The sequence below is a fragment of the Lepisma saccharinum genome, chromosome 1 (genome assembly GCF_977018435.1).
Source record: "Lepisma saccharinum chromosome 1, izLepSacc3.1, whole genome shotgun sequence".
NCBI classification, from domain to species: Eukaryota; Metazoa; Arthropoda; class Insecta; order Zygentoma; family Lepismatidae; genus Lepisma; species Lepisma saccharinum.
The window spans coordinates 128,407,777-128,432,589 of NC_139229.1; the positions used below are offsets into that span (position 1 = coordinate 128,407,777).

At 36.3% G+C, this 24,813-nt stretch overlaps 1 protein-coding gene across 1 annotated transcript in view; it reads right to left on the reverse strand.

Moving 5' to 3' along the window:
• Positions 1-11: 11 nt before the first annotated feature.
• Positions 12-24,813, reverse strand: part of Kap3 (kinesin associated protein 3) — a 47,365-nt gene continuing 22,563 nt past the window's right edge. Inside the window, exons 10-17 of the mRNA XM_083138478.1 lie at positions 19,984-20,205; positions 16,167-16,332; positions 15,229-15,354; positions 13,978-14,076; positions 12,698-12,783; positions 11,977-12,163; positions 5,868-5,949; positions 12-244 (exon numbers count right to left, since the gene is read on the reverse strand). Of these exons, the coding sequence (XP_082994604.1) occupies positions 76-244; positions 5,868-5,949; positions 11,977-12,163; positions 12,698-12,783; positions 13,978-14,076; positions 15,229-15,354; positions 16,167-16,332; positions 19,984-20,205 (1,137 nt within the window). The 3' untranslated portion in view covers positions 12-75. The remainder of the gene's footprint in view (positions 245-5,867; positions 5,950-11,976; positions 12,164-12,697; positions 12,784-13,977; positions 14,077-15,228; positions 15,355-16,166; positions 16,333-19,983; positions 20,206-24,813) is intronic.

A 24,813-nucleotide genomic window follows, 5' to 3' on the forward strand; every position in this document is an offset into this window, starting at 1 on the left:
AAAATAGTGATTAAAAACAAAGCAATTAGGAAAAAAATACCGTATAAAGGTTTAAAAATACTGCGGGCTTCATTCTCAATGCAGAACAAAGCGTGGGATTTCTTCAACGAGGCCTGCTGATGTGGATGGGCCTTGAAAAGATAAAGCTGCCAATGTTTTTGCAACATCCTCATCTTGCAAACCTCCAACAATAAGTGAATTTCTTGATATAACTTCTGCGTATTCTTCTAAGTCTTGACTATATCTGCAAAATGAATAAGCAAAATGCTGCACAACAAATTTTAGCATAGTTACTCATTTGCTTCCTTCCCCTCTCTGGCATCAGGAAAATTCTGACAGTTCACCAAACTTGGCAGACACCGTACCGTGGCCTCGGAAAAGCATGGATTAAATGCTTTCAAGATTAATGTGGAGTTTTTCCCCGTTATTTAAAAACAGACTCTGTGATTATTTATATTAGTGTAGTTTATATGAATCTTTTTGGCTTAATTGTGTTCTTAATATTATATGCTACACAAAAAAAAGTGTAGTCAATCCCTAAAAAAACAAATAAAAAAAACAAAAAAACTTGTGAATGTAATCACTTTGTTGGGTATACCACTATAATTTTGAAAGACCTTTAACTTGTTCAGCTAATCTTCCATCATTAAATGCTGTATAATCAATGTGAATGATGACATCAGAAATTTTGTTGGTATCAAACCTATTAGCAGCAGGCTGGTATTGAGTTTCCGCTCGCAATTTTTCCACAACAGTCTACACTTTTCCAACCAAGAAAAATAAATAAAATTAAGCTTGGATAGGTTAATCGAGACTGGGCACGAAGGTTAAATAAAGTGGGATCCAAACCACTGTCCAATGAACCTACACTGAACACTCAGCATGGGACCCCTTTATTACAAGACAACAGTGTTACTACCACAATGCCATTAGGGAGATCCCATAATAATAAATGTGTTTTGAACCAATATATCCTAATGGTAAAATTGTGAACCTTTGCATAAAAAATTGATGATAGAATTCCACTCTGACATTGCCAAGTGTTAGAAGTTGAAAATTCTCACTTACTCATTAGGCTATTTGTGCACACAGTGGAATTAAAACAAAAACTCAAATATCCTACATTTGACCACATAACACACTATTCTGAAGATGAAGACTGAATGAGTCTCTGATACGTTGGTGTATAAAGAACCAGGTACAGTGGTTCCATGAAATACCTAACTTTTCCATGGCCCTTTCACTCAATCTGATTTAAATCTCTGTGGGAATCCTGAAATAACAGACAGGTAAATATGTGATGGTGAAATGGTAATACAATATGAAAAGGGTTTTGAGAAAAAATCCACATGGATAATGAAACTGGATTTTTACTTCACAAAGGCTCACAATGTCACATTATCGAACCCTAAAATATGATACCAGAGAGTGGATCAAAGTATATTAGTCAATAACATAAGTCAACAACATTTTACATGATAAAAGTTTTATGGCTAACGCTAATGCATTAGCAGATGAAAAAAAAAAAAGATCATGCATGTTTTACTCAAAATTTTGTTGATTTTGAATCGTAACAAACACACACATACTAGGGACGTTCAATATATGTTTCCCTGTGCTATAAAATATTGTATAAAGCAATGCTATTAAAAAGAAGCACATGGTTGACAAGCGCCATCCTTCGTCTACAAGGAACAACAATCAATTCGTTATCAGACGTGAAGGCGCATGCGCTCAAGGGCGAAAAGTAAATGCTTGTTCGGAAAACGCAGGCTCGCGTCATAAGGAGTTCAGAAGCATGGATGCTAAGGGCGTTCTGCTTATGGACTTTTTGGAACGAGGAAGAACAATTAATGCTGACCGTTATTGACAAACAGTGGATAAACTGAAAAACGCAATTCGACATAAGCGATCAGGCCTCCTGTCAGCTGGTGTCATTCTTCTTGACCATAACGCTCTGAAAAATGCAATTCGACATAAGCGACCAGGTCTCCTGTCAGCTGGTGTCATTCTTCTTGACCATAACGCTCGACCCCACTCAGCAGTGAAAACACAACACAAAATTGAAGAATTGGGGTGGGAACGGTTGCCCCACCCTCCATACAGCCTCGATTTAGCACCGAGTGATTTCCATCTTTTTCCGGTGTTAAGTCTGAATTGCAAGGTTACCATTTCGAAACAGATGAAGAAGTGAAGCGGAATGTGAGAATAGTGCTCAATAGCCAGAGACCTGATTTTCTTGCAAAGGGTATGGACAAATTGGTGCAACGGTGGGACAAATGCCTGAATCTCTATGGGGATTATGTGGAGAAGTGATGAAGGATCCTCCTACACATGTATGTATAGTTTTCTAATGTATCTTCAAAATAAATTTATTTACAGCATATGGAAACTTATATATTGAACAACCCACGTACATATTTGAAAACAGATTTATATAAAAGGACCACACTGAACAATAAAAATACACAGTACATAAGGGTGGAAACTAGTCAAAATTTCTGACATCCGCTCAAAATAATGAAAAAACTGACCCTTAAATTAACATTTTTGAACTGAAACATTTTAAAACATTATTATTCAACATCCCCACGCACATTCAGGCCAGTTCCACACTGGATCTGACAAGACACGCAATGTGAAGCAATACGAGGGACACATGGCATTTTGATTCAGACAAAACCAAACTCATGAAAGTAGCATTTTGTCAGAAACTGTTACAAGGTGACTCAGGTCAAATGTTTCATCTGGTGTGCATACACCCATAAGAACTTATGGTAAAACCTTACTTGAGACAGTTTGCAACAAGAATGATGCAATGTGTCATGTTGGCTCGTGTGTGGGGCTGGCCTTATCTAATCTTTTAAGAAGATAATGTGATGTTTTCATTATTGTACTTTCATGTTTACATTTTGTATGAAAATATCACAATTAAGACATTGTAAACAAAGGAGAAATAGCAACATAATACAGTAGGGAACAGAGAAGAAAACATGGGCCTCAAACCATACTATTTCAATTTTCAGTAATGGTTCTCATAACTAGGCTAAAATCAATAATGGTTATTAAGAATGTTGCATCTTTTAACTGAACCTGTCATCTCACTAGGAAGATAGTATGTCTTTCCAAAACGATATAACAAAAATTTTAAAAATCAGAAACTAAAATAGTGAAAAACATGCTAAGTTTACTGTTTCTTAAAGAAACTGAAGCACTATAAATGAAGCACTGATCCTTATGATTCAACTCAACTTACTGATACACTGGACACATTAATCAGGTTCTTCCAAGCCAATGTCTCTTTTATTCTCACTTTCTTAAGCACAGCTATTTCTTATTCAAGAAATTAAAAAAAATCTCTCTCATTCCATACTGATTTCTTACTACCGAGAGAGCTACCAAAACAAATTGTGGCTTCTCCAATAATTTTCACAACTTAGATCTCTGTATAATTTTTTTTCACAGTTAAATCTGATATAAAAATAACATCCTTGCAGTTTTTAGAAAGTTACTTTTTAAAAGTAATTGTGTTAGTTACTCATTTTAAAAAGTAACTCGGTTATTGGTACTTGAAAGTAACTGTAAGTTACTTCTATTTCCTTTCTGCTGGAAATTTTCTTGCAAACGAATTACACACAATGAACAATCATTAATTGTAATGAAATAACTGCATGAAGACTTATTTGTGTTTTATTTATATTTTTTGTCAGTAGCATACGCAGGATTTTATCAGGGGGGGGGGTTATTTCTAAAACTTTCTCCAAATTTAAATTACCATTGTTTTATTATACTTTAATTAAATAATAATACTCATAATTAATTAATAATACTTATAATTAATTAATTAGCTGAATTACTACTAATATCACTACTACTATTACGTAGTAGAGATCTCCATAAATATAGTATTTATGAAAGCAATAGAACAAAATTACTTTCTAGTCATTCGATTTTTATCAAATTCTGGGAGAATTTTCTTATTTCTTAGTTACGAAATAATTGTCTGGTCAACGAGGCGAGACATTTTAAATGTGATGATAATACATAAAAACAAGGAAATATATTAAAATAAATTGAAATAATCAAAGAATGGAACTCATCCAAGGAGCTGCGGTTGTCTGGTCGGTAGAGCGTCTGACAACCACCCGGGAGATCCGGGTTCGATAATCGATTCCCGGAATTGGTTGGAATTTTTCCAGCTTCTTCCTCGCATAAAAGTACCCGATAATTCACATCTAATTTGTCTCGCTGTTCTTATCAACAAAATATTTTTCCAGTAGTTAAGCTTATTGCCGTTTGAATAATTGTATAGTCAACAAGGTGAGACATTCAAACTTGCTGCGGTAAACAATGGGAAGGTGCACTGGTGACTGTATTCTTGTCTGCCTAGCCTTTGTCTATACATTAGCTGCTTACAGTGAAGCAAGAACTTTTTTAAGTTAATTCTCATTGTTCACACAAAAAATATATGTTCATTGAACACTGGCGTACGTAGAGGGGTGGCTGATGGGATTACAGCCCCTACCGAAATTTTGAGAAAATTAATTTTCAAATAAAAATCCGTTAAGAACTTTAAAAAATCAAAATGCATAAATGCGAAACCTCTTTTAAAGTGAGTCCCGATTACCATTTTTGTCTTTGAATACAATTATTTTAATTGACTGAAAAGCTCCAAAATTACAAAATATTTTATTCCAAAACGAAGTCATGCACTATCCACATTTACTATTCCAGACCTTCCCTAAAAAAAATATCCTGCATACGCCAGTGTATTGAACATTGTTGCAACTGAGATAAAAAATAACTTTTCTCTCTTTTAAATCATAGTTGCCCTCATATTTTATTTTCAAGAATTCGTGTTAATTTTCAAGGCATTCACTCTGAAAGATGCGTCTGTTTTGAATGCTGTGCTTTTCTCCGTGCTGAATGGAAATAATAATTCAAATGATTAGTAGTAGTAGTAGTAATAGTATTGTCCCAGATCTTTGACTGTGATAAATTGGCCACTTATTTTTTTCCACGGCATTTTTCATAATATTTCACAAGTTCAAGGGAGAGGGAGTGAAACCTCCTAACCTCCCCCATTGCATACAGCACTGTTTTTGGTACATAATAGAAGTCTTCATATTTTTACATCTTTTATTTTATTCTCTCTAAACACTTTCTGTTATTAAACAAGAAAGTCCACTCACTTTTAAATTAATCTTTTTTATTAGAAAAGTAACTATATTCAATTATTCAAGGTAAAAAAAAATCTTACATTAATACGAAACAAAAGTATTCTATTTAATAGTTAGGAAATGTACTTTTCAAATCGAATATGGGTCCATCCTAGTGTTAAATCATTAGAGCAACCAAAATCAGTCTGATTTCACTAAGATGAAGAATTTTATGAGAACTTACTGAATTTTTTTGTAATTTTGTTATTTAGCATCTCTTTTCTGCCACTTTTTGGCTAATTATGATAATGAGTGATGATTACATCAAATTGATGAAGGAACACTCACAAAGATTATATATGCCAAAGGCAGAGCTTTAACCTGGGAACTTTGGTGACGAGATCAAAAATCCACCAAGTAACATGCTCAGCCATCAAGTTGGCATGAGAATTTGGAAAAGCATCATCAAATATACGCAGGCTTGTAAGCAGCTTGGAACACAGGAATTGTTTGGGCATTCACAAGGTTAAATTCCCCATTGTGTAAATAAAAGTAATTTCCCTGCTGACAAATTTACTGGGCAAACTACTGCACACAAGCATGGCTAAGTGTAAATAATGGCTGCTTGTGACCGATTTAGATTTTCCTACCAAAATAGGCATGCAGTAAAAATATCTCACAGACCAATTAAAAAATTGTACTACTCACCTACTTCTTGGTCTACTAGAATGTTTAGATTTTATGCTGCAACCATCGAAATCATCTGCTTCATCCAAAGCCACATGAGATCCTACACAAGGTGACAATAAACAAGTATGTTATACACATAGTGATCTGTACATGTACACTTACATGGTCATATTTAATAATAATAATAATAAAAAAGATTTTAACCTGTACAATGAAGACACACAGGAGTTGGTGGAATCTCATCTATAGATTAGGTGTAATCAGCACCATGCTTCCATCCCATTATCACCTGTAACCCCAACTATCAGAAGTAAGGCTTGGTTTGCACTACTGCAAATTGTTTGGTTCGATTTTGTTCATTTAATGTTGCTTTTCTGGGACTTTTGACTAATTGCAACAAAGGGGATAAATGGTGATAAGAATGATGACACACAATCACAAATAAATATCGATAACACAACACAAAACCCACATAGGAATATCTGGCTGTAGGTCCAAACCCGAGCTTTGTTGGCCTGCAAAAATGCCACCCTGGAAGAGAGGTTGACATTTGAGCACCCTTACTGCAAATAGTAATTCTATTAGAGCATAACTCACAGTCTGCCATGGTCATATGACCTACCCCTTGCTTGTTGTTGCTGAAAACAACACATGCCACACCTGATAACAAACCTTTGCCATGTCTTCTCCCTCTTACCGACTGTAAAGTTCCGTATTTCCAAGTAGCTTTCTTTTAATTTTTTTTCTTCTTCTTCTTCTTCTTCTTATTTTTTGTCTGATTAATTTCAAAGGATCCGCTGCCTTCATTAACACAATTCTGCTTCTAAGATGAAGTATCTCTGTCCTAGATGCCAAAACCTGGGTTAATAAAGCCAAAGTCCTTTACAATCAATTAGACAACAAACAAAAGAGCAATGCTCATTCCCATGCTTGTTAGATGTCACTCATCATCATCATTCTTCGCCGTTTCCTGCCTCTGGTTGGGTCGGCATAGAAGTCAAGCCTTTCCTTTTTTCCACCACTCCTCTCTTTCCACGATGTTCCAATCTTGTCATATTTTCCTAACACTCTCTGCTATCTGTTCTTTCCACCGACATCTTGGTCTCCCTCTTAGCCTTATTCCTACTCCTTGTACATTGTAAGCTCTTACTGGTAGTCTTTTTGCATCCATCCTCTTCATGTGTCCGAATCATCTCATCTGTGCCTGGTCTATCCTGTCCCGAAGCTTCACCACACCCACTGTTTGTCGGATCTCCTCATTCCTTATTCTATCCCTTCTAGTCTTCCCCAATATACTCCTTAAAAATTTCAACTCCACTGCCTGCATCTTTCTTTTGTCTCTCTCTGTCGTTGTCCAAGCCTCTGCTCCATACGTAATTATTGGCACATAGTATGTGTTATATATTTACCTTCTTGCATTTCATAGGTTTCATATTAATCTTCGGACGCTTTTGTATAGTCCACCACCCATTTGTCCTCTTCTGTTTTCATCCTCATCCATTCTTCCACTTCTCTCAATTAAGCTTCCTAGATATTTGAAGTTTCCACTATCCTCAACTCTTCCGTGTCCATCTTTATTCTTGGTTCATTTCTGGCTCTGTTACTTGTTGTTATTAGCACCTCACTCTTTTCTACACTGAATTTCATTCCTGCTCTTCTGATTACCTCATTCGAACTATCAAGCTGTCTCTGTACTTCATCCCTGTTTTGCCATATTACTAAGTCATCAGCAAACAACAGGACCTTTATCTTTTCCCCCACCTCTTCGCTAATTGCATCCATTGAATTGTGAAGAGCAGTGGGGAAAGAGCACTTCCCTGTTTTAGTCCATTATTTATACTGAACCACTCTGTTCTTCCCACTGGTGTCTTCACACAGCTCAGGTTGGCCTTGTATGTGTTCTGCACTCTACACACTCTCTCTTTCTCGACTCCTTTCTCTCTTACAGCCTTGCAAATCTTTGTTCTGTTCATGCTATCGTCTGCCTATTCTATATCTAGGAATGCCATAATCAAATCATTTCGATACTCGTAGTGCCTTTCCTAAATTTGGCTTATGGTGAATATCAGACCCACTGTTGATCTGCCTCTTCTAAATCCATACTGTTCCTCTCTTACGTTCAGCTCTGTTACTTTCCTTATTCTTTCCTCTAATATTTTCTCATACGCCTTTGCTGAGTGACACATTAATGTTATTCCACTGTAGTTTTTACATTTCCTTCTGTCACCCTTCTTGAATATGGGAACTATTAGTCCCTTTGTCCAATCTCTTTGAACTTCTCTCTCTTGCCACACTGTTTTCAACACTCTGTACAGCCACTGCACACCAATCACTCCAGCTCCTAGTATCATTTCCACTGGCACTTCATCTACTCCAGGTGCTTTACCTCTCTTCATTCTCTTCAGAGCTTCCTCCACTTCTTTCCATATGAGATTCGCTTTATCCTTCCAGTTTTCTATTTCCTTCATGTTCATTTCCTTTTTTCACGTTCAGCAATTTCTCGAAATGATTTCTCCACATTCTCCTTATTTCTTCATCCTCTTCTACAATGTTTCCCCTTTTATCACTTAGCTTACAACTGTCTCCTCTTTCTCTTCTCCTCTCTCTCACTAATCCATACAATACTTTCTTGTTCCCATCTACATCTTCTTCTACGAGGGTCATTCAAGGAAAAAGTTTCCCTATGTTGCAAAAAATTTATTTCTTAAGTTACAGACAAAAATCAAGTTGCACCAAGTAGCATGGTCCTTTCTCACTTTTCAACATAATTTCCAAGGTGGCACAAGCATTTATCCCATCGTTGCACAAGTTTTTGAAAGCCATCTGCAAAAATTCGGGGTCCAGGGAACGAAGAACACTTTTCACGGCTGTTTCCATTCCATCGACGTTTGTTTGAATTCTGGAGTGTAGTGATGAACGAAGCTCTCGTTCTGAGTCACAATACGGCAGAGAAAGTTGTTCCCTTCATTGTGGTACCGGGTCAGAGAATCCAGGCAACATGTCATACACATCGTGAGATGTTCTGCAGAGTTGTTGTGGGACCCAACGCGATGAAACCTTCACATATCCCAAATTTTCGTGGATGATTTTCTGTGCAGTCCCGACGGAAATGTTCAAATCAGCGGCTGCTTCACAAACCTTGATTCGACGGTTGTCAACCAATGTTGCGTCACTGACTACAGATGGGCCACCGGGCCGATCTTCATCCAATATGCTTGTTCGTCCTTCAGAAAATGATTTGCACCACCTTCGCACCATTTGCACTGACATTACAGAGTCTCCATAAACAACAACCAGCTTCCTGTGGCTGTTGATAGGAGCAAGACCATTTGCCCACTCATACCGAATCACAGAACGAATCTCTTCTTTACTCCACACTGCCAAAACACGTTGTTCTGCCATGACTCGTTGCTCCTTATGACCAGGGTGGTCAGGGCAGGTTTTTCACTGTATGACTCCCGCTAATCACTCCACTTTCTTCTTGCCTCCTTTACTACTGTTCTTACCTCTTTCTTCTTTTCCACGTACTCTTTTTGTGCATTTTGTGATTTAACTTTAAACCATTTTCTAGATGCATCATTTGCATTTTTCACTGCCTCTCTAGTTCTTTCATTCCACCATGCTGTTTCTATCTTCTTTCTTTTCTTGCTTGTTCTTCCACATACCCATCGAAATTTGTCATTCCTCTCCTATGTGTTCTTCCAAGTCTTCTTCAAATTCTTCTCTCTCCTTCCTTGTACATCCTGTTTGTGGGGCATACACTTGAATTATTTCTATTACTTTCCCTCTTACATTTATTTTAGTTTAATTCTGTCATTTACCCTTTCTACTTCCTCACTTATTCCACTTCTGACTACAACTCAAACTCCACTTTGTCTTCCCTCTTCAGTCCCTGCCCCGTACAGTTTATAGTCTTTTCTCAAGTTCACTTCTCCGCTTCCTTTCCATTTCGTTTCGCTCATTCCAAAGATGTCGATCCCGCTTCTCAACATTAGATCCACAATTTCTTCAGTCCTTCCTGTCAGTGTTCCAATATTCAATGTCCCTATTCATAGCCCGTGTCGTCTCCAATTTCCAGTCCGGCTTGCTTCTTTCTTATCTAGATTTTTTTAATGTTTTCGGCTGTCGGCTAATTGGGCCTGTCACAAACTAATCGGGCTTGTTGCAGATGTCACTAGCATCGTCTATTAAAGCATCGATTATGTAATATGCATCATTTTCATGAATCATTTGATGTTTAAATTAGCATAATTTTAACACTGACCCAATAAAAGAAAGCCCACAATATGTATTTATTCTTCTAACTGCATTGGTTGTAATGATGCAAATGAGGCAATTGAGAAATGTAACTTGTTATAAATGTGCTGTTTAGAAATTTAATGCTCAATTGAATATAGTATGTTTCAAGACCCACGCAAGGTGAACAATGTGATTTGGGAACTGTGAATTATGCAAATTACATGCCAAAATTATGTGGCAATTTTCTTCATTAAATGACATTTACTTTGGAAATCTAATTATGCACATTTTATTCTACAAATCATTTTAGTAATACTCTGCTAGATTGATATAGTGTAGTCATCTTGTAATTCATCTGAGAATAATAATAAATTACTACAATTTTCGAACATTCCTTAATATCGGCAGAATTGTCTAAGAGTGGTCATCAGGTCATTCCTTACTGTAAGCCCACTTTTTGTGTAGAAGTAGATTAATTAAAACTGAATCTACTATTTAAGGTAGAACACCTTACTTTTATCAGTCGTAACACGGAGAAAACAAAATACTGTGTATACAATGGCAAATTCTAAATTTCCAAAGTCCCTTAAATAGCATACTGGCTAACATTGTTGCTCTGTACTCAAGAGGTTCCCACATTGGCTTTCCACTTGGTCACATTTTACTGGTTTGGATCCCAAAGTGCTGTTCCTATTAGCCTATCTGAGAATAAAGTGGACTAATTTAAGAGACTAAGCATTCTCAGATAGATTCTTTGGGATCCAAACCAGTTAAATGTGACCCAAGCTGAAAGCAAATACAGGAACTTCTTGATTACAAAACAAACAATTCTAATTAACCTACTTCTAAAAAACGTTGAGCTTACAAGGGGGTATCAGAAAGTTTTAATTATCACCATGAACTAAATAAAACGCAAGCTTTATTTCAAGTTGTGGTCTTTAAGACTTACCCACATAGTCAACCATGGAGATGCATAAATTTCTCCCAGTGTATCTTGACCTTCCTCAGTCTTCATTGTACAAGTCCTCAGATTGCATCGAAAACCAGTGTTCCACCTCTTGCATGACATCATTTATCAGAGTGGATTTTTCATTTCAGGGAACAAGAAAAAGTCACTCGGGACGAGATCGGGAGAATAGTGTGGATGCAGCAAGATTTCATATGAGATGGGTGAGTGGGTGCATTGTCGGTAAGGTAATGGACCGTGGAACCCAGCATGTTGACACCTTAGACATGTGGAGTTGGACGTGAATAATTTTCCACACACTGCCGTAACTAAGACCAGTTGGCAAGCATGATGATGTGGAAAGTGATGTACTTACCGGCCTTCCAGGATGAGATGCCCCCCTTTCTTCACTGTAGCTGCATTGTCCGTGAGTGATGGTCGTCCACTTCTTGGCTTGTCTGTGAGGGATATGGGGCCACATGGGGAAATTCCTCTTCCACCTCACAACAGTGTCATATGACTGGAAATCATCACCATAGACAGCCTTCATTTCATCATGAATTTGTTGGGCACGGTAACCCTTCAAATGCAGGAACTTAATCATGCTGCGAGCCTCACACTTCCCCATCTTGCAGGTTACCCACATCTACCATTACGTGCCAAAAAAGTAAGAACTGAGAACATTTTTACACCATCATGCACACGAGGATCAGTGATTACACTGGTGAAATTTTATTCACATAGCTCAATAACTTCTGGATGGTAATTAAAACTTTACGATACACCCCCCCCCCCCCCCCGTACAATTAGAAATAAGTCAATCCTGCTGATATTAATACGGAATGCTCAGAGACCAATTGTTAACTTTCGTAATTAATGAGCCTACTGAAGCTCCATTCCCCACTTACTATTTGAAGAATAGAGGGAAAACGTCAGTCATACCTGAAGAAAGGAGAGCTGAAGGTCCAAGTAAGTCTTCATTGATGTACGGTGTGACATCATCAAGCTCTTCTCCACCACAAAAAGCTGCACTGTCTGTCGCCTGGCTCTCCACCATCTCCAACCACTGAGAGTTGTGCCAGCGAAACTTTTCCAACTTTATACGCTGGGCCCATTCCTCATGGCCTTCCTATAAACACACAAACAGCTACAGGTCAACTAACTTCTAATCTGAACACTATGCTGCATGCACACACATAATGTATTTGTGTATTACCTTACACCTGACAAACTGCAGAAATTACAGAAACATTTTGACCAACCATACTGTTCACTTATGGTAACATGTGGAATCTGTATTACTACAGGAGTCTGTCCTCTGAATCTCAAATCCCAAATGTTAGATGAAATGCTTCCATTAAAATAGTGTTTCTTATGAAATTTGTTTTAATTTTTGGAACCATTTATGTATCATTTCTCTTAGCAAATATTCTTTAAAAAATTCCACTGTATAAAATTGGCCTTATTTTCTTTTTAGGTAAAAGCATTTTAAATAATTTATTTCTGAGCAAGCGTACACCTGAATCATCTACCATATTAAGGGAGTATGTAAAGTTCATTATTATATCATCAGAATGGATCATGATGAGTATTGTCATATGTCCCAAATATCTTCTAAGCTAAGCTCTAAACAAGAGAAATTTCTTGATCTTTAAAAACTTACTGCTATTATATCCAACGTTGCATCACACACTTTTCGAACCTCTTGATTCTTGTCATTCATTAAATCAACAAGGTATGCTGGTGCCTCTGAAAGCAGATAGAGTAATGTAAGATATCTACATGAAAAGAGCTACAAACTTAACTTAGCTATTTGTAAAGGGTGATTTTAAAAACGATGGTGCTAAGTAAACCCAATTTATTCATATGAGACTGAGTCTAACATAACTGTAATTAATTACATACAAAAGCACATTAAATATCCAAGATTTACCTGTACATTACAAGTCTTCAATGTGCACATGTTGTTGGTAAGGTGGCAGATGTGCAGTCCAGTTATGCCCAGATGTATCCCAGAATATCCTTGGGACAAATCAACTCCACTGCCTCAGAGATGCATTGTTTCAGCTCATCCAAATGCTGTGACATGAGAGGGAGGAGGGCAGATAGACAGAGCGCATCCTTGATATACCCCCCCCCCAAAAAAAAACAGTGCTAAATCTGGCAATTGCAACAGCCAGAGCACAAGGACATATTTGGGGGGTCCAGGATGTCTGTACACCCCTCCCCGAAAGACTTACTAACTACAAACATTAAAAATGAAGACTTACTAACTAGAAAAGTTAAATAATGAAATATTAAAATAACACAAATTAAATAATGAAAATATATTTGTTGTTTAATCGAGGGTTATTTATTTCCGCTTAACTTATTGGAAGGCAAGGATTATATTGGGATCATAAGACTTTGAATAACAGTACCGTAGAAGATTTATGCAAGATTTATTACTACTTATAATAATAATATGCCTAAATTGGTACCAGCAACTTTACTTTTCATCAACTGCATCTAACATCCTTTTCTGGTGTTCAATAAAAGTTTAATTCCCTATTTGACATTAATTTCCTTGCCACAGCAGTTTCTTTTTTACCGACCTCAACTGTACGTAAGCTAAATAATGAATATGTACTTTTGTATCACTATCCTTACTGTTGTTACCTATTCATATAATAACAATATGTTAATTAGTTTGAATATTTTAATTAATACTATTTTAATTAACATCTTACAATTATTTTAAATTAAACATTATTATTATTATTATTATTATTATTATTATTATTATTATTATTGAGACACTTTGTTTGGATCAGATTTTTCTACCACTGGGCTTAATCACATCAATGACTACCAATGATTGAATGATTAGATGGAAAAAAAAAAGAATGAAGACAACTAAACACCAATGTTCTTGTCAGAACTCAAAAATACAAATAAACTTACCTGTTTCCTGAATGAGGTAGTCTTTTGTTGAACTGTGAATGCATATTTGGTAGAAAACGTAAACTATTTGCAACACCACTTCATCATCTTCTTGCTTAGCTAAAAATAAGCAATCATTTTGATTTTGTGAGATACATACTCAAATAATCATAATATTGAGATACTAATAAATTGTAACTTTATACAACAGTTGAGTTGACACCTATGCCATCAGTTTGAATTTTATGACAGGTATAAAGCTAAAGTTCCCCCTGCACACAGCACCGTTCCATAAAGGCATGCGAGGCAACAACTCAGTGTAGGTCTACTCATTGCTGCAAGCCAGGAAAGCCTGAACAAGCAGTAAGACATGGAACTACTCAATATTCTGATGTTTATAACTATTCTGAAAAAACTCATATTGACAAGTGGAAAAAATGGTTAGTATACATCTGATAGATTTTTTCTTTTCTTTCTTTCTTCCAGTAGTTTCTTCCTAAAAGCCTATTCATTTCACATGTCTCCTGCTTCCATTGTTTGTAGGTTGATGGCATCTTGAATCCAGGTGATACTGCGTTTCTGTTGAATTTACATTAGCTGCCAGGGATTGGATTTTTGCCACTCCGTGGTGTGAAGGACTAGGAAGTGGTGTCTGCTGAACTGTGGGTTGAAGCTTCTTGCAGTCAGGAATCTTCACAGGCATAGTGTATCATATGGTATGACTTTGTCTCCCCACTTTCCTCCCTCTCGTGGAAACAACTACTACGACCTGCAGAATGGCATAAAATTAAGCCTGTGCCAGCTGATTGAATGATTGTGAAAAATTGGGTGTGCATCAGCACCGTAGATTATGTATCTCAACATGATACCACCCACGGTCAAGATGCCACCAAACTGCAGGCAATAGAAGCAGCTGATCTCAGAGAAATTAATGAGTTTTTAAAGAAGACAACGATGATATAGAAAATGGAACCCACTTCCAGCAAAGAACTTCAAATTCCTACAATTTTCAAGCATCCATATCATTATTGCAACTTTTACAGGGATTACTGTAAATAAGACTTTCGGTGGTAACATAACCAATAATAACATATAATTAAGTCAGTGATTCACATCCAGGATACCAAGGGTGATGTATAAACTTATCAACGCCAATGAAAAATTACAGTGGAACATTGCGAGTCTTAAAAATTATTCTTAAAAAATTAATAACGACCTTGCAGTAAGTTTAAAATTTTCTTTCTTTTTTAAATAATACTTTTCAGTGCATACCTTTCAACAGTTCAATGAGAGACTGCAACATTTCGGCCTTGCAGAGCAACATCGCACATGATTCATCAGCTGCTACAGTCCCCAACAATACAACAACTTCAAGCACTAAGTCATCTTCACTGTTTCCTGTAAACAATGATATTGTGATGTAGAAAAATATAATACATTAGTTATATAACGTAACATTTACTTATATTAGAACAGTACCATTCATTACACCATTTACTGCCTAAGTGCATCACAGGTAACTGCACTTTTATGCAATGCACATATTATATACAAAAATTGACAGCTTGTAAATGGAACCGTTAGTACTTAATTGTTTAATTACTTGTTACTGATTATTTGTTGTAACTGACATGACATGTGTCACATTTGCATTATTTTATAATTTCATATGCACCAAAACATGATTAGGTATTATAACATATATGTATATATAAAGGGTGTTTCACTGACTCTCGGCCCCTGATAATTTTCAAACTAATGGATGCAATTCAGTGAAATTTCACACAGGCGTAAATTGGTACTGTACATGAGAAGCACTGTTATGGAAGGATACAAGTGTGGTGGCGCTACTGACTACTGCAACTCGTGTGAAGCCTGTGCATGCACAAATTGAAGACTGATTACAAATACCTTCCGTTACATGGAGAGGCATGCCTTGATGCTGGTGGCAACCACTTTCAACACTCACTACAAGGTTATCATGCTTCGTGTACAGCTAGACATGTCCATATCAAATTTCACTGAATTACGTACCTTAGTTGGAAAGTTATGAGGAAACATGACAGGCCGAGAGTGAGTGAAACATCCTGTATAAACACTTCCTTGCAACACTTAAGATTTTTCAGCTTCATGATACTTGCAAAAAATAAATATCATAAAGAAAGAAATGTACACTGCTTTGATGGACTTGGGGGATGAGTATCACTTACCTGGAACCAATTTGCTCCTAATCCACGACACAAGGTTGTATTCTCGAAGAAGTCTTTCATAATCAAGATTTGCTAGTGTCATGTTTCCTAGAATTCCAATACATTCTAATACAAACTCCTCATTTTCTGCCTTCTGGACAGCATTTGCCAGATCACCAATGAATTCCTGCAACAAATGGGCTCTATCAATAGGATGATACACATAGTAGTTCCTCTAAGGACAAGCTGGAATTTTGTTGTTAGCAAATATAAAGGTAAAAAAAAAGGTAAAGTGTTCCCCTGTGCTTAGCACCACGCCATGAAGGCGTATAGGGGGAGTGATGGTAACGCCCCACACTTTCTTGATCGGGTCATGAGTGGGGGTGATGTGATCAGCATCATGCCCCTGACTGCCTTTACCCCCCAGGGTAGGGTTACCAGATCGCTGTAAGGGAAATGTAGGACGCAACACATTCTCAATAAATAATACATATTTCTATAGAACACGTTAGGAAGTAGTTGAAAAATGACACTTTTCAGTTTTTAAAAAATTATTTCCCAACGAATGTTTAAATGCAAAATTTCAAATCTTGCAATCATACTAATCAATGCACCTCTTACTACTTGATTTAAGTGGTACTACTCAGAGGAGACAATTTTTATCAAAATTTCAGGTTTAGTCAAACTATATATTGATGTTAGAGTGGACAGTCAAGCTAGTTGAAATTATAGAGACCAATACCAAACATTTTACAACTTTATGAAAAAATAATTCTCTAGTGAGTCTGTTGTGCTGATGGTAATGAAAGTACTCTCTCAACATTTGAATTATGACCTGTAATGGCAAACAAATATTCAGCAATTACTGTAATTTAAAATGGTTTCATCTTGGGTAGTTTTTAGTTCAATAACAGGGTGTGTACCAAAATAATACATCCAGAAATCTTGACTTTGTTGGACTTTTCTAGATCCTACTTAGGTAAAGTTGGAAATTAGTAATTAAGAAAATAAATATTTATTTAATGAAAATCCCTACCAAAGGGCCAGTAAAGATGAAAACTGAAGCTGAATTTAAGAAGAGAATTAGATCTGCTATTTCGTATTAATGCATCCTGAATTGTGTTTGGCAGACAAGCGAGGATTTGGCGTCTGGACTCACAGCCAGTATAATCTTATGAGGTGTTTGTGTCGGATGTCCCTGTATGTTTATGACTATCCATTCATCCATCTTATCTTACCATCATTCATCGTCATCTTCGCGATTAGCCAATAGGACAGAAAAAGTGAAGTAAAATAAACTAAATCAACCAATCAATAGCAAAAATTCTTGACCACAAGAATAATTTATGGCCTTTTTAGTGACTTCTTGACCTACTTTTTGATTTTTTACTTTTTCTTGACTTCCATGACTTTCTTGACTGGCAGACACCCTGAATATCTTTGTTCTCTATACCCTTGCTTTACATTCAAATTATATTGAATATTGAATAGAATGGGCAACACCTTGTTCCATCAGTATAAAACCTAAGGCAAGCATTGTACAGTGACATTATCAGAAAGTGGTCCCAAAACTTTGTTCATTAATTGCTTCCGTTTTCCAGTTTGTTTAATAGCAGGACAAACAACTTTTTTCTTTTGTTCAATGACTGAATCAGAATAAATTTTACCATTGAGTTTGGAAGCGCAGTCCATAGACTTACTTGTAACTTGCATGATTTTTTTCTGTTACCTATTTTCCTAATTAATATTATGTGACGCTCAAAATGTAGGACATTTATGATATTTTTCAAATTCCTCCCGGACGCCGGACATAAGGTTAAAATGTAGGACATGTCTGGGAAAATCCGGACGTCTGGTAACCCTACCCCAGGGTTTCCCCCAGGTACCCATGTTATTCGACGCTGGATGGGCGCCGGAGCTGCTTCCAACGTTAGAAAAGTTCCCGGATTTGAACCGGCTGGGGATCGAACCCGGGACCTTTAGCATGGTAGTCAGATGCATTACCAACTGAAGTCCAAAACATTCTAATTGATATATATTTGAACTAGAAAAGCTACTTTATAAGAACAAAGAACAGATGGTCCAGTTGGTATGGCATATACTTGCCAAAGAAAGACTTAGGTTTCATTCCCTGGGTGGGTGATCTAAGACAGGAATTTTCTGACCAATGGAATTCACTCCGATTCTAATAAATGGATACCAGGAAGGGGGGGGGGGGGGGGCTGGAACATGGTGTTGGTAACATCAACTAAAAAAAAAATACTCAGATGTGCCTTCATGGCATGGTGCATGGGTAACTTTACCTTTCAGCTACGAGCGAACTGATATGAAATTTTTAACGATAACCAATAATTCTATAATCTACAAATAAGATACAAAATTGCAAGTATTTCGAGTGAGCAAAATGAATGGTTTATTCACATCCTTAATTAATATACATGGGTTGGAAATTTAAGTGGCAACTATTAATTTACAAATGATACGAAAGAGATACCTCTGTGAAACTTTTACAGCCCTTTGATGTAGTCACCAGCATTGTGTACAACCCGTTGCCAGTGATATGGAAGTCGTAGTATTCTGTGGCAGTGCCTGTTCTGTTGATGGTTTGAATGCAGCGGTCTATTGCCTGAACAATCTCTGGAACACTTCGGAAACTTCATCTTAGCGATCAAATACAATAAGGAGTTTCTCCCTGAAAATTCCCCTCTTCTTACGAAACTTCCCTTCTGGGAAGATCCCAACAGCCAATTCTATTTCAGGACAAGGTCAAAGCATTGTCAGTCATTTCTGCGCCAAACTGCAATGAATGAAGCGTGACAATCTCTATTGAATCGAACTTTCACCAGCTAGACTTGAAGTGACAGATCTCATAGCGCTTCAGTCATTTCTTTTTGAACAGAAGAAAGGTTATCCCAGTTTATATTGCATATTTCGTGATGTTTTTCACGTTAAAGCGCAAAATTCGATGTTATTCTGAAAAATGGCATAATTCGCGTTATTTCGCGATTCCGAAACTTTCCTCCTCAACCTTCCCAAATACATTTTAAACACTTTATTTTGCATTCCTCAACTTTTCGGTGTTATCGTTAAAACTAAAACTTCACGTCCCTAAGTATAACTTACAGTTTTGATGCATTTCATGCTTTCAGAATTTTTTATTTCTTCACCTGCACATTGTAACATGCCATCAAGACACGTGAGAGAAGGAAAGGGGGAGGCAGGGCTCCCACACAGCCACAATCTCAGCCACTGTGGATGTGATGTGTATTTGTATTTTTTTGATATTTTATGTCACTTCTGGCTAATCGCAACAACGAGGATGAGTGATTACACAAAATTGATGAAGGGACACTCGTGGCAAGACCAAAGGTCCACTAAATGCACTCTGCCACCTGATTGAATTAGGATGTGATGTAATCAGCACTACACTCCCGCTACCTTTACTCCCCCCTCCCAAACTATTCAAAACTATTAAAACAATATTTTTCTTTCATAGTTTTGGTTACAAATTTCTGGGCATTAGGTGTTACATGTTGTAGTTTCTACTAAATCTTACTTGATAGTTTAATGTGTCTCTAGTATTCCTTTCATGGGGATTGGGTTCAAGGGCTAAATTATTATCACAGTGTGGTGCTGAGGGAGCAAATGCCATCTTGCCCTGTAGGTCAGTACGACCCTGTCGATACTGGATGTTACCAATGCATCTGTCCTGACATAAGCTCAACCCTAACATGCATAAGATAATACCAAAACACTCAGGCTTTCAAGATCTTCAAGATAATGTGGCAGAAATATTTTTAAACAATAGGTCAGGCACAATTCTAATTAACATACTTACCACAAAAAGTGATTTTGTTGGTCCTTCATGTTGAGAAATGTTCCGTATCATTTTCATTATTAAAGCATCTTGGAAACGAAATGCCCTCTTCATTAAGTTTCTAAGTCCATTGTTCTCACACATGAGCTGTGCATTCCTCTTATTTACTGCCAGATTTACGCAAAGGGATATTAACTCTAAATCTGCACGTTCTTCTTTGCATTCCATCAGCATTCTAACAACCTGAAGATAAGAGAAAATTACTGTAACTTATTACGTAATGTTTTTGGTGCTAATTATTAGTACAAAATATATATCATCTCATATCACGTGCTTTTGAGATTATAATAAGAAAATTAACACTTCACACTCCCTGAATATTTATTTACTCAGCAGCATTATCAAGAGTAGCATAAAATGATACAGAAATTTATGATCTTGTATATAGGCACACACAAGAAGTACTACATACAAATTTAAGTGAAAAAAGCAGGTTTGACCAGGCCTTGAATCTGGGTCACTAGCCTTTCTACAAGTTATGGCATTTCAACAAGTTCATGGAGTGTGTGGAAAATACACTTAACCTAACCAATGAGGAAGGTGCCTCTCCCCAAACTTTTCAACTTCAAAGCTTGTTAATTTTAGAGAAATGATCACCCCCCCATGGTGACAGGTTAATACTACCGTATTCAGTAGGCAACTGCTATAGTTTTTAAGGAATAAACATGAGTACAAGGAACCATCTCTGATGTTTGCACAAGTTGTAAATACATACACACTAGAGTGCTGTAATGAGCATTTTTCGCTCGAGTGGCAAATGGTTTGCACAGACGATACTAGATAGCGTACGGAATTGACAAATTCACTCGAGCGAATAACGCTCAAACAGGCAAAACGAGTGGTATACACTCTAAGATCAATAGCACAAGTATAACCGTATTTTTTCTGTGGTAGATGGCCTTCAAATATGGATCATGAAGTGAAATACACAGTGATATTGAAACTTAAGCAAACACAGTCATCATCTCTACGTTAAAATATATTTTAGTCTATCTTACCAATACATAGTGATATATGAAAATGAAATAGATGATTATGGGCTGAAACTACCAGGGCGGAATTTTACATATATTTCTACAATTATTGTCACATTGAAATGATTTTTGATTCTATACATTCGAGCGTAGCATGTTCGAGTGTGCGAGACTAGATCAAGTATGAGAGAGTGGAAATGGTCCTATACAGTATTCTAATACACACACTCTAATTGCTGGTTCTCTCTCTCTTTCTTTAACCAAAACAGAAAACAATGACTACCTAAGATGCTTTCTTAAATTTCTAAGAAGAAAGTCTAATGTAAATAAAGTATCTATTCTAGCAGGCGAGCTATACATTAATAAAGAATCGGCACATCCCAGAAAAACAAAAAAATAACGTTTTTCAAAACTTTATCGTTAGAGCCCTTAGGTTATGTAATAACAAAGCAGATTTGAACAAGGAAATTAATTGGATAATAAGAATAGGCAAGAAGAATGGGTACAAAGAAAGTGAAATGAGAAAAGAACTGAGTAAGGCAAGATCCACATGTAGGAAAGTCTCAGAAAAGAATAATTTGGGAAATGACAATGAAAGAGACACAGGTAATGGAAAGGAGAGGAAAGAAAATTTTAGATTTATAGGTATCACTTATTTTCGTGGGTTATCAGAAAAAATGGAAAAAATAGTAAAAGAATATGGAATTAAATACAAAATGAGCCCCCCCCCCCCCAACTCTACAAAACCATTTCACGAAATATAAATAAGAAGGAGATAAAGGAAAGAAGGAAGAAGGAGATTTGAAGGGAGTGTATGGAATAACATGCAAATGTAATAAAGAGTACATCAGCCAAACGGGGAGAAACATGAACATAAGGTGGGGGGAAGACATAAGAGAAAAGGTTCCCAAAATGGGTTTGTCAGAACATATCCTCGAAAAAGGCCATGTAATCGTGGAGCATAGAGTTTTAAGAGAGGAGAGTAAATTAGGAAGTAGGAAAGTTTATGAAGGATCATATATTTGTAAAGAGAGAGAGAGAGAACAAATTAAATAGGGACGATGGGAATATACATGAAGTTTGGACAGGAATATTTAAAAAATGGGATAAGAAAGAATATAAGAGCCTTGGATTCCACATCACCCCAGACGTTCTCCGCGAGGCTTCAAAAGAGGAAGATTTTTGAACTGGATATGACGTAATCAGGAGGGGAGGGAGGGGAAATGATGAACAAAAGACAGCCGGTTCGACTGCTTCCACATTCACAAGGAAGCTCGTTGCAGGCAACTTGAGCGTGAAATAGTGAACGGTTTTTAGAATTTTAAAGGTTTTTAGTTTTTAAAAATATATACAGGAGGATAAATAAGTTTGTATAATAGGTTTTAACTTAGGTAAACAATGGCTTTAAAGCATGTAAATTGTCAGTGTGTAATCGATCTTCCTATACTTTTTCCCCGCTCACATTTCACCTAACCCTTGATCCGATTGACTATGTAAGAAATATTTTGATGAACCTATGACTTTATGAATTGCTTAACACCGAAACCTGAAGGAGAGAAGTTATCTCTTGAAACGTCGTAATTGAAAAAAACGTAAGTAAAATTGTAATTTATATTCTACAACAATGTTAACATCAAAAGTAACGAAACAATTAATGATGTAGTTATGAACTGAATACATTAATACAGAACTTCCAATCTATTGCCTGAAGTCAAGAAATGATAAAAAAACATAGTTGTTAAGAACAGAAAATTTGGTTGAATGCACCATCTGAGCACATCCTTGGCATTTGTGAAATATTAATCAAAATCCAGCAAGAAATATAAGAACAAGGATTGGAAGACTTTTGTCAAGAAAAGTAACACAGGTGTATATGATGTAGAATGTGATTGTTGCCAACACTATGTAGGTAGAAACCATCAGAACAATCCACAGAAGAATAAATGAGCACTTCAAAGGAGGAGACAAATACACACCAGAATCTGGACATGACATAACATCACTAGTGTTTAAATGTTACACACTTGTAACAAATAAAAAGTGTTATAAAAGAAAGCTATAAAATAATTTGGAATGCTAAATATAGACAAAGTCCTGACGCACCAACTATGGCAACCAATTTTAAAGGAAATTTTACACTTTGGACTGTTGTAAAATTTCTTGTGTATCCATCAACATCCTTCTGTAAATGGTGACAGTAAGTCAGTCACCTAAATCAATATGTAAGTAAAGTAATTGTTCACGAAAGAGAGACAGCTTTATTAATTTGTGAAAAGGAAAGTTGGCCATCCTGTAGTGGCTCTACTACAGAAATGTAATTGAAGATGAACATCCAAGTTAATTATTTACTTTTGCTCAGACAAAGAATTTTATTTATTTATTTTTGCTACTACACTATTAAGCAAAATATTCAAGATACACTGATAAAAAAATGTGAAGTTTTTCAAGAATAAAAGAGAAATGAAATGAAGAACTTACCAGTTTTCAAATAAGGTGGTAAAATAATAGAAACAAACTGTACAGGAATGGTGTAGCAACAGGAAGTTCAACACAAGGAAGGAGAGGATATGTGATTTGACATCTCAAGGTATAAGGAAGGAAACTGAAATGAAAATGAATTCTGTTAGGTGGTATGAACCACAATAAAAATATTAATGGAAACAATTAATTATGTACATTTCCTAGTCTCCGGTTCTTGTAATGACATTTCTACACTGTTGACCTAGTGCCTTCCTTTCTCAGTTTAGCAAACCATGATTAGACTATATAAAACAATAGTAATGCACACTTAAAAATAAAAGTATGCTTGCACCCTGTGGTGGTTCTTATTCAAATGTCCTGAAGTGTGTTTACAATGCCACAGAAATATCCACATAGTGAAAGTACGCATGTTTTTCTAAACATTTTGTTGGTCCTAGGTTCGAATCACAACTTGGGCATGGGTTCTTTGATGATATGATGAAATTGATGAACGGACACTCACAATCATCCTCATCTTCGCAATTAGCCAAAAGTGGCAAAAAAGAGAAGTAAAATAAAGAAAATCAATCAATCTACAGTGTTTATTAATTCTAGTAGGGATGGAACAGATTAATCGGTACTCTATCGGTAAAAGCCGATATAGGCATATTGGTGTATCAGGTTATCGATAAAAGTACCGATAATTTGACCGATCCAATATATCTATAAATATCTTATAATTTAGTGCAAAATTCTACTATCTTTTTATAATTTCCATGGATAATCTCCATGCCCTACTTTTTAAAAAAATAAATGTCTACATATGGAACTTCTTTTGCACTGAAGTCACATCGTAAAAAACATCTATTAAGGAGGCCAATGAACCTGCATCTCTAATTTTATATCTGATCAGTAGAATATCAGTTATCGGTATCAATAAATTTTATATCGGTATCATATCGGTATCGGCCAATCCCTTATGAAACAAGGAACTGACAAAGGCTCGCATTGCAGTGCAGAAACACCGCCACAAAAACGGAAACCATAGAAGGTACATAAATAATTATTTTCATATGCAATGACTGAGGCTACATGGGAGAATCAGTAAACTGAAGTAAGTAAATAACAATTAAAAACTTAAGAATTTTAAAACGTTGTTGAAATTCTGATTAAAGAAAGTCACAAACTCTGTTTGGAAACTTCATTACATTTGACAAGTTAGTGGTGATATTTTACTTGAGTATTGTTGGAATTTTATATCCCTATGCTAAACAATATGTGGCAAAAGAAAAAAAAATGTACATTCTTAATGTTTACATAAAACTAAACTCGATGGTACACCGCCCTGAGAGGCAAC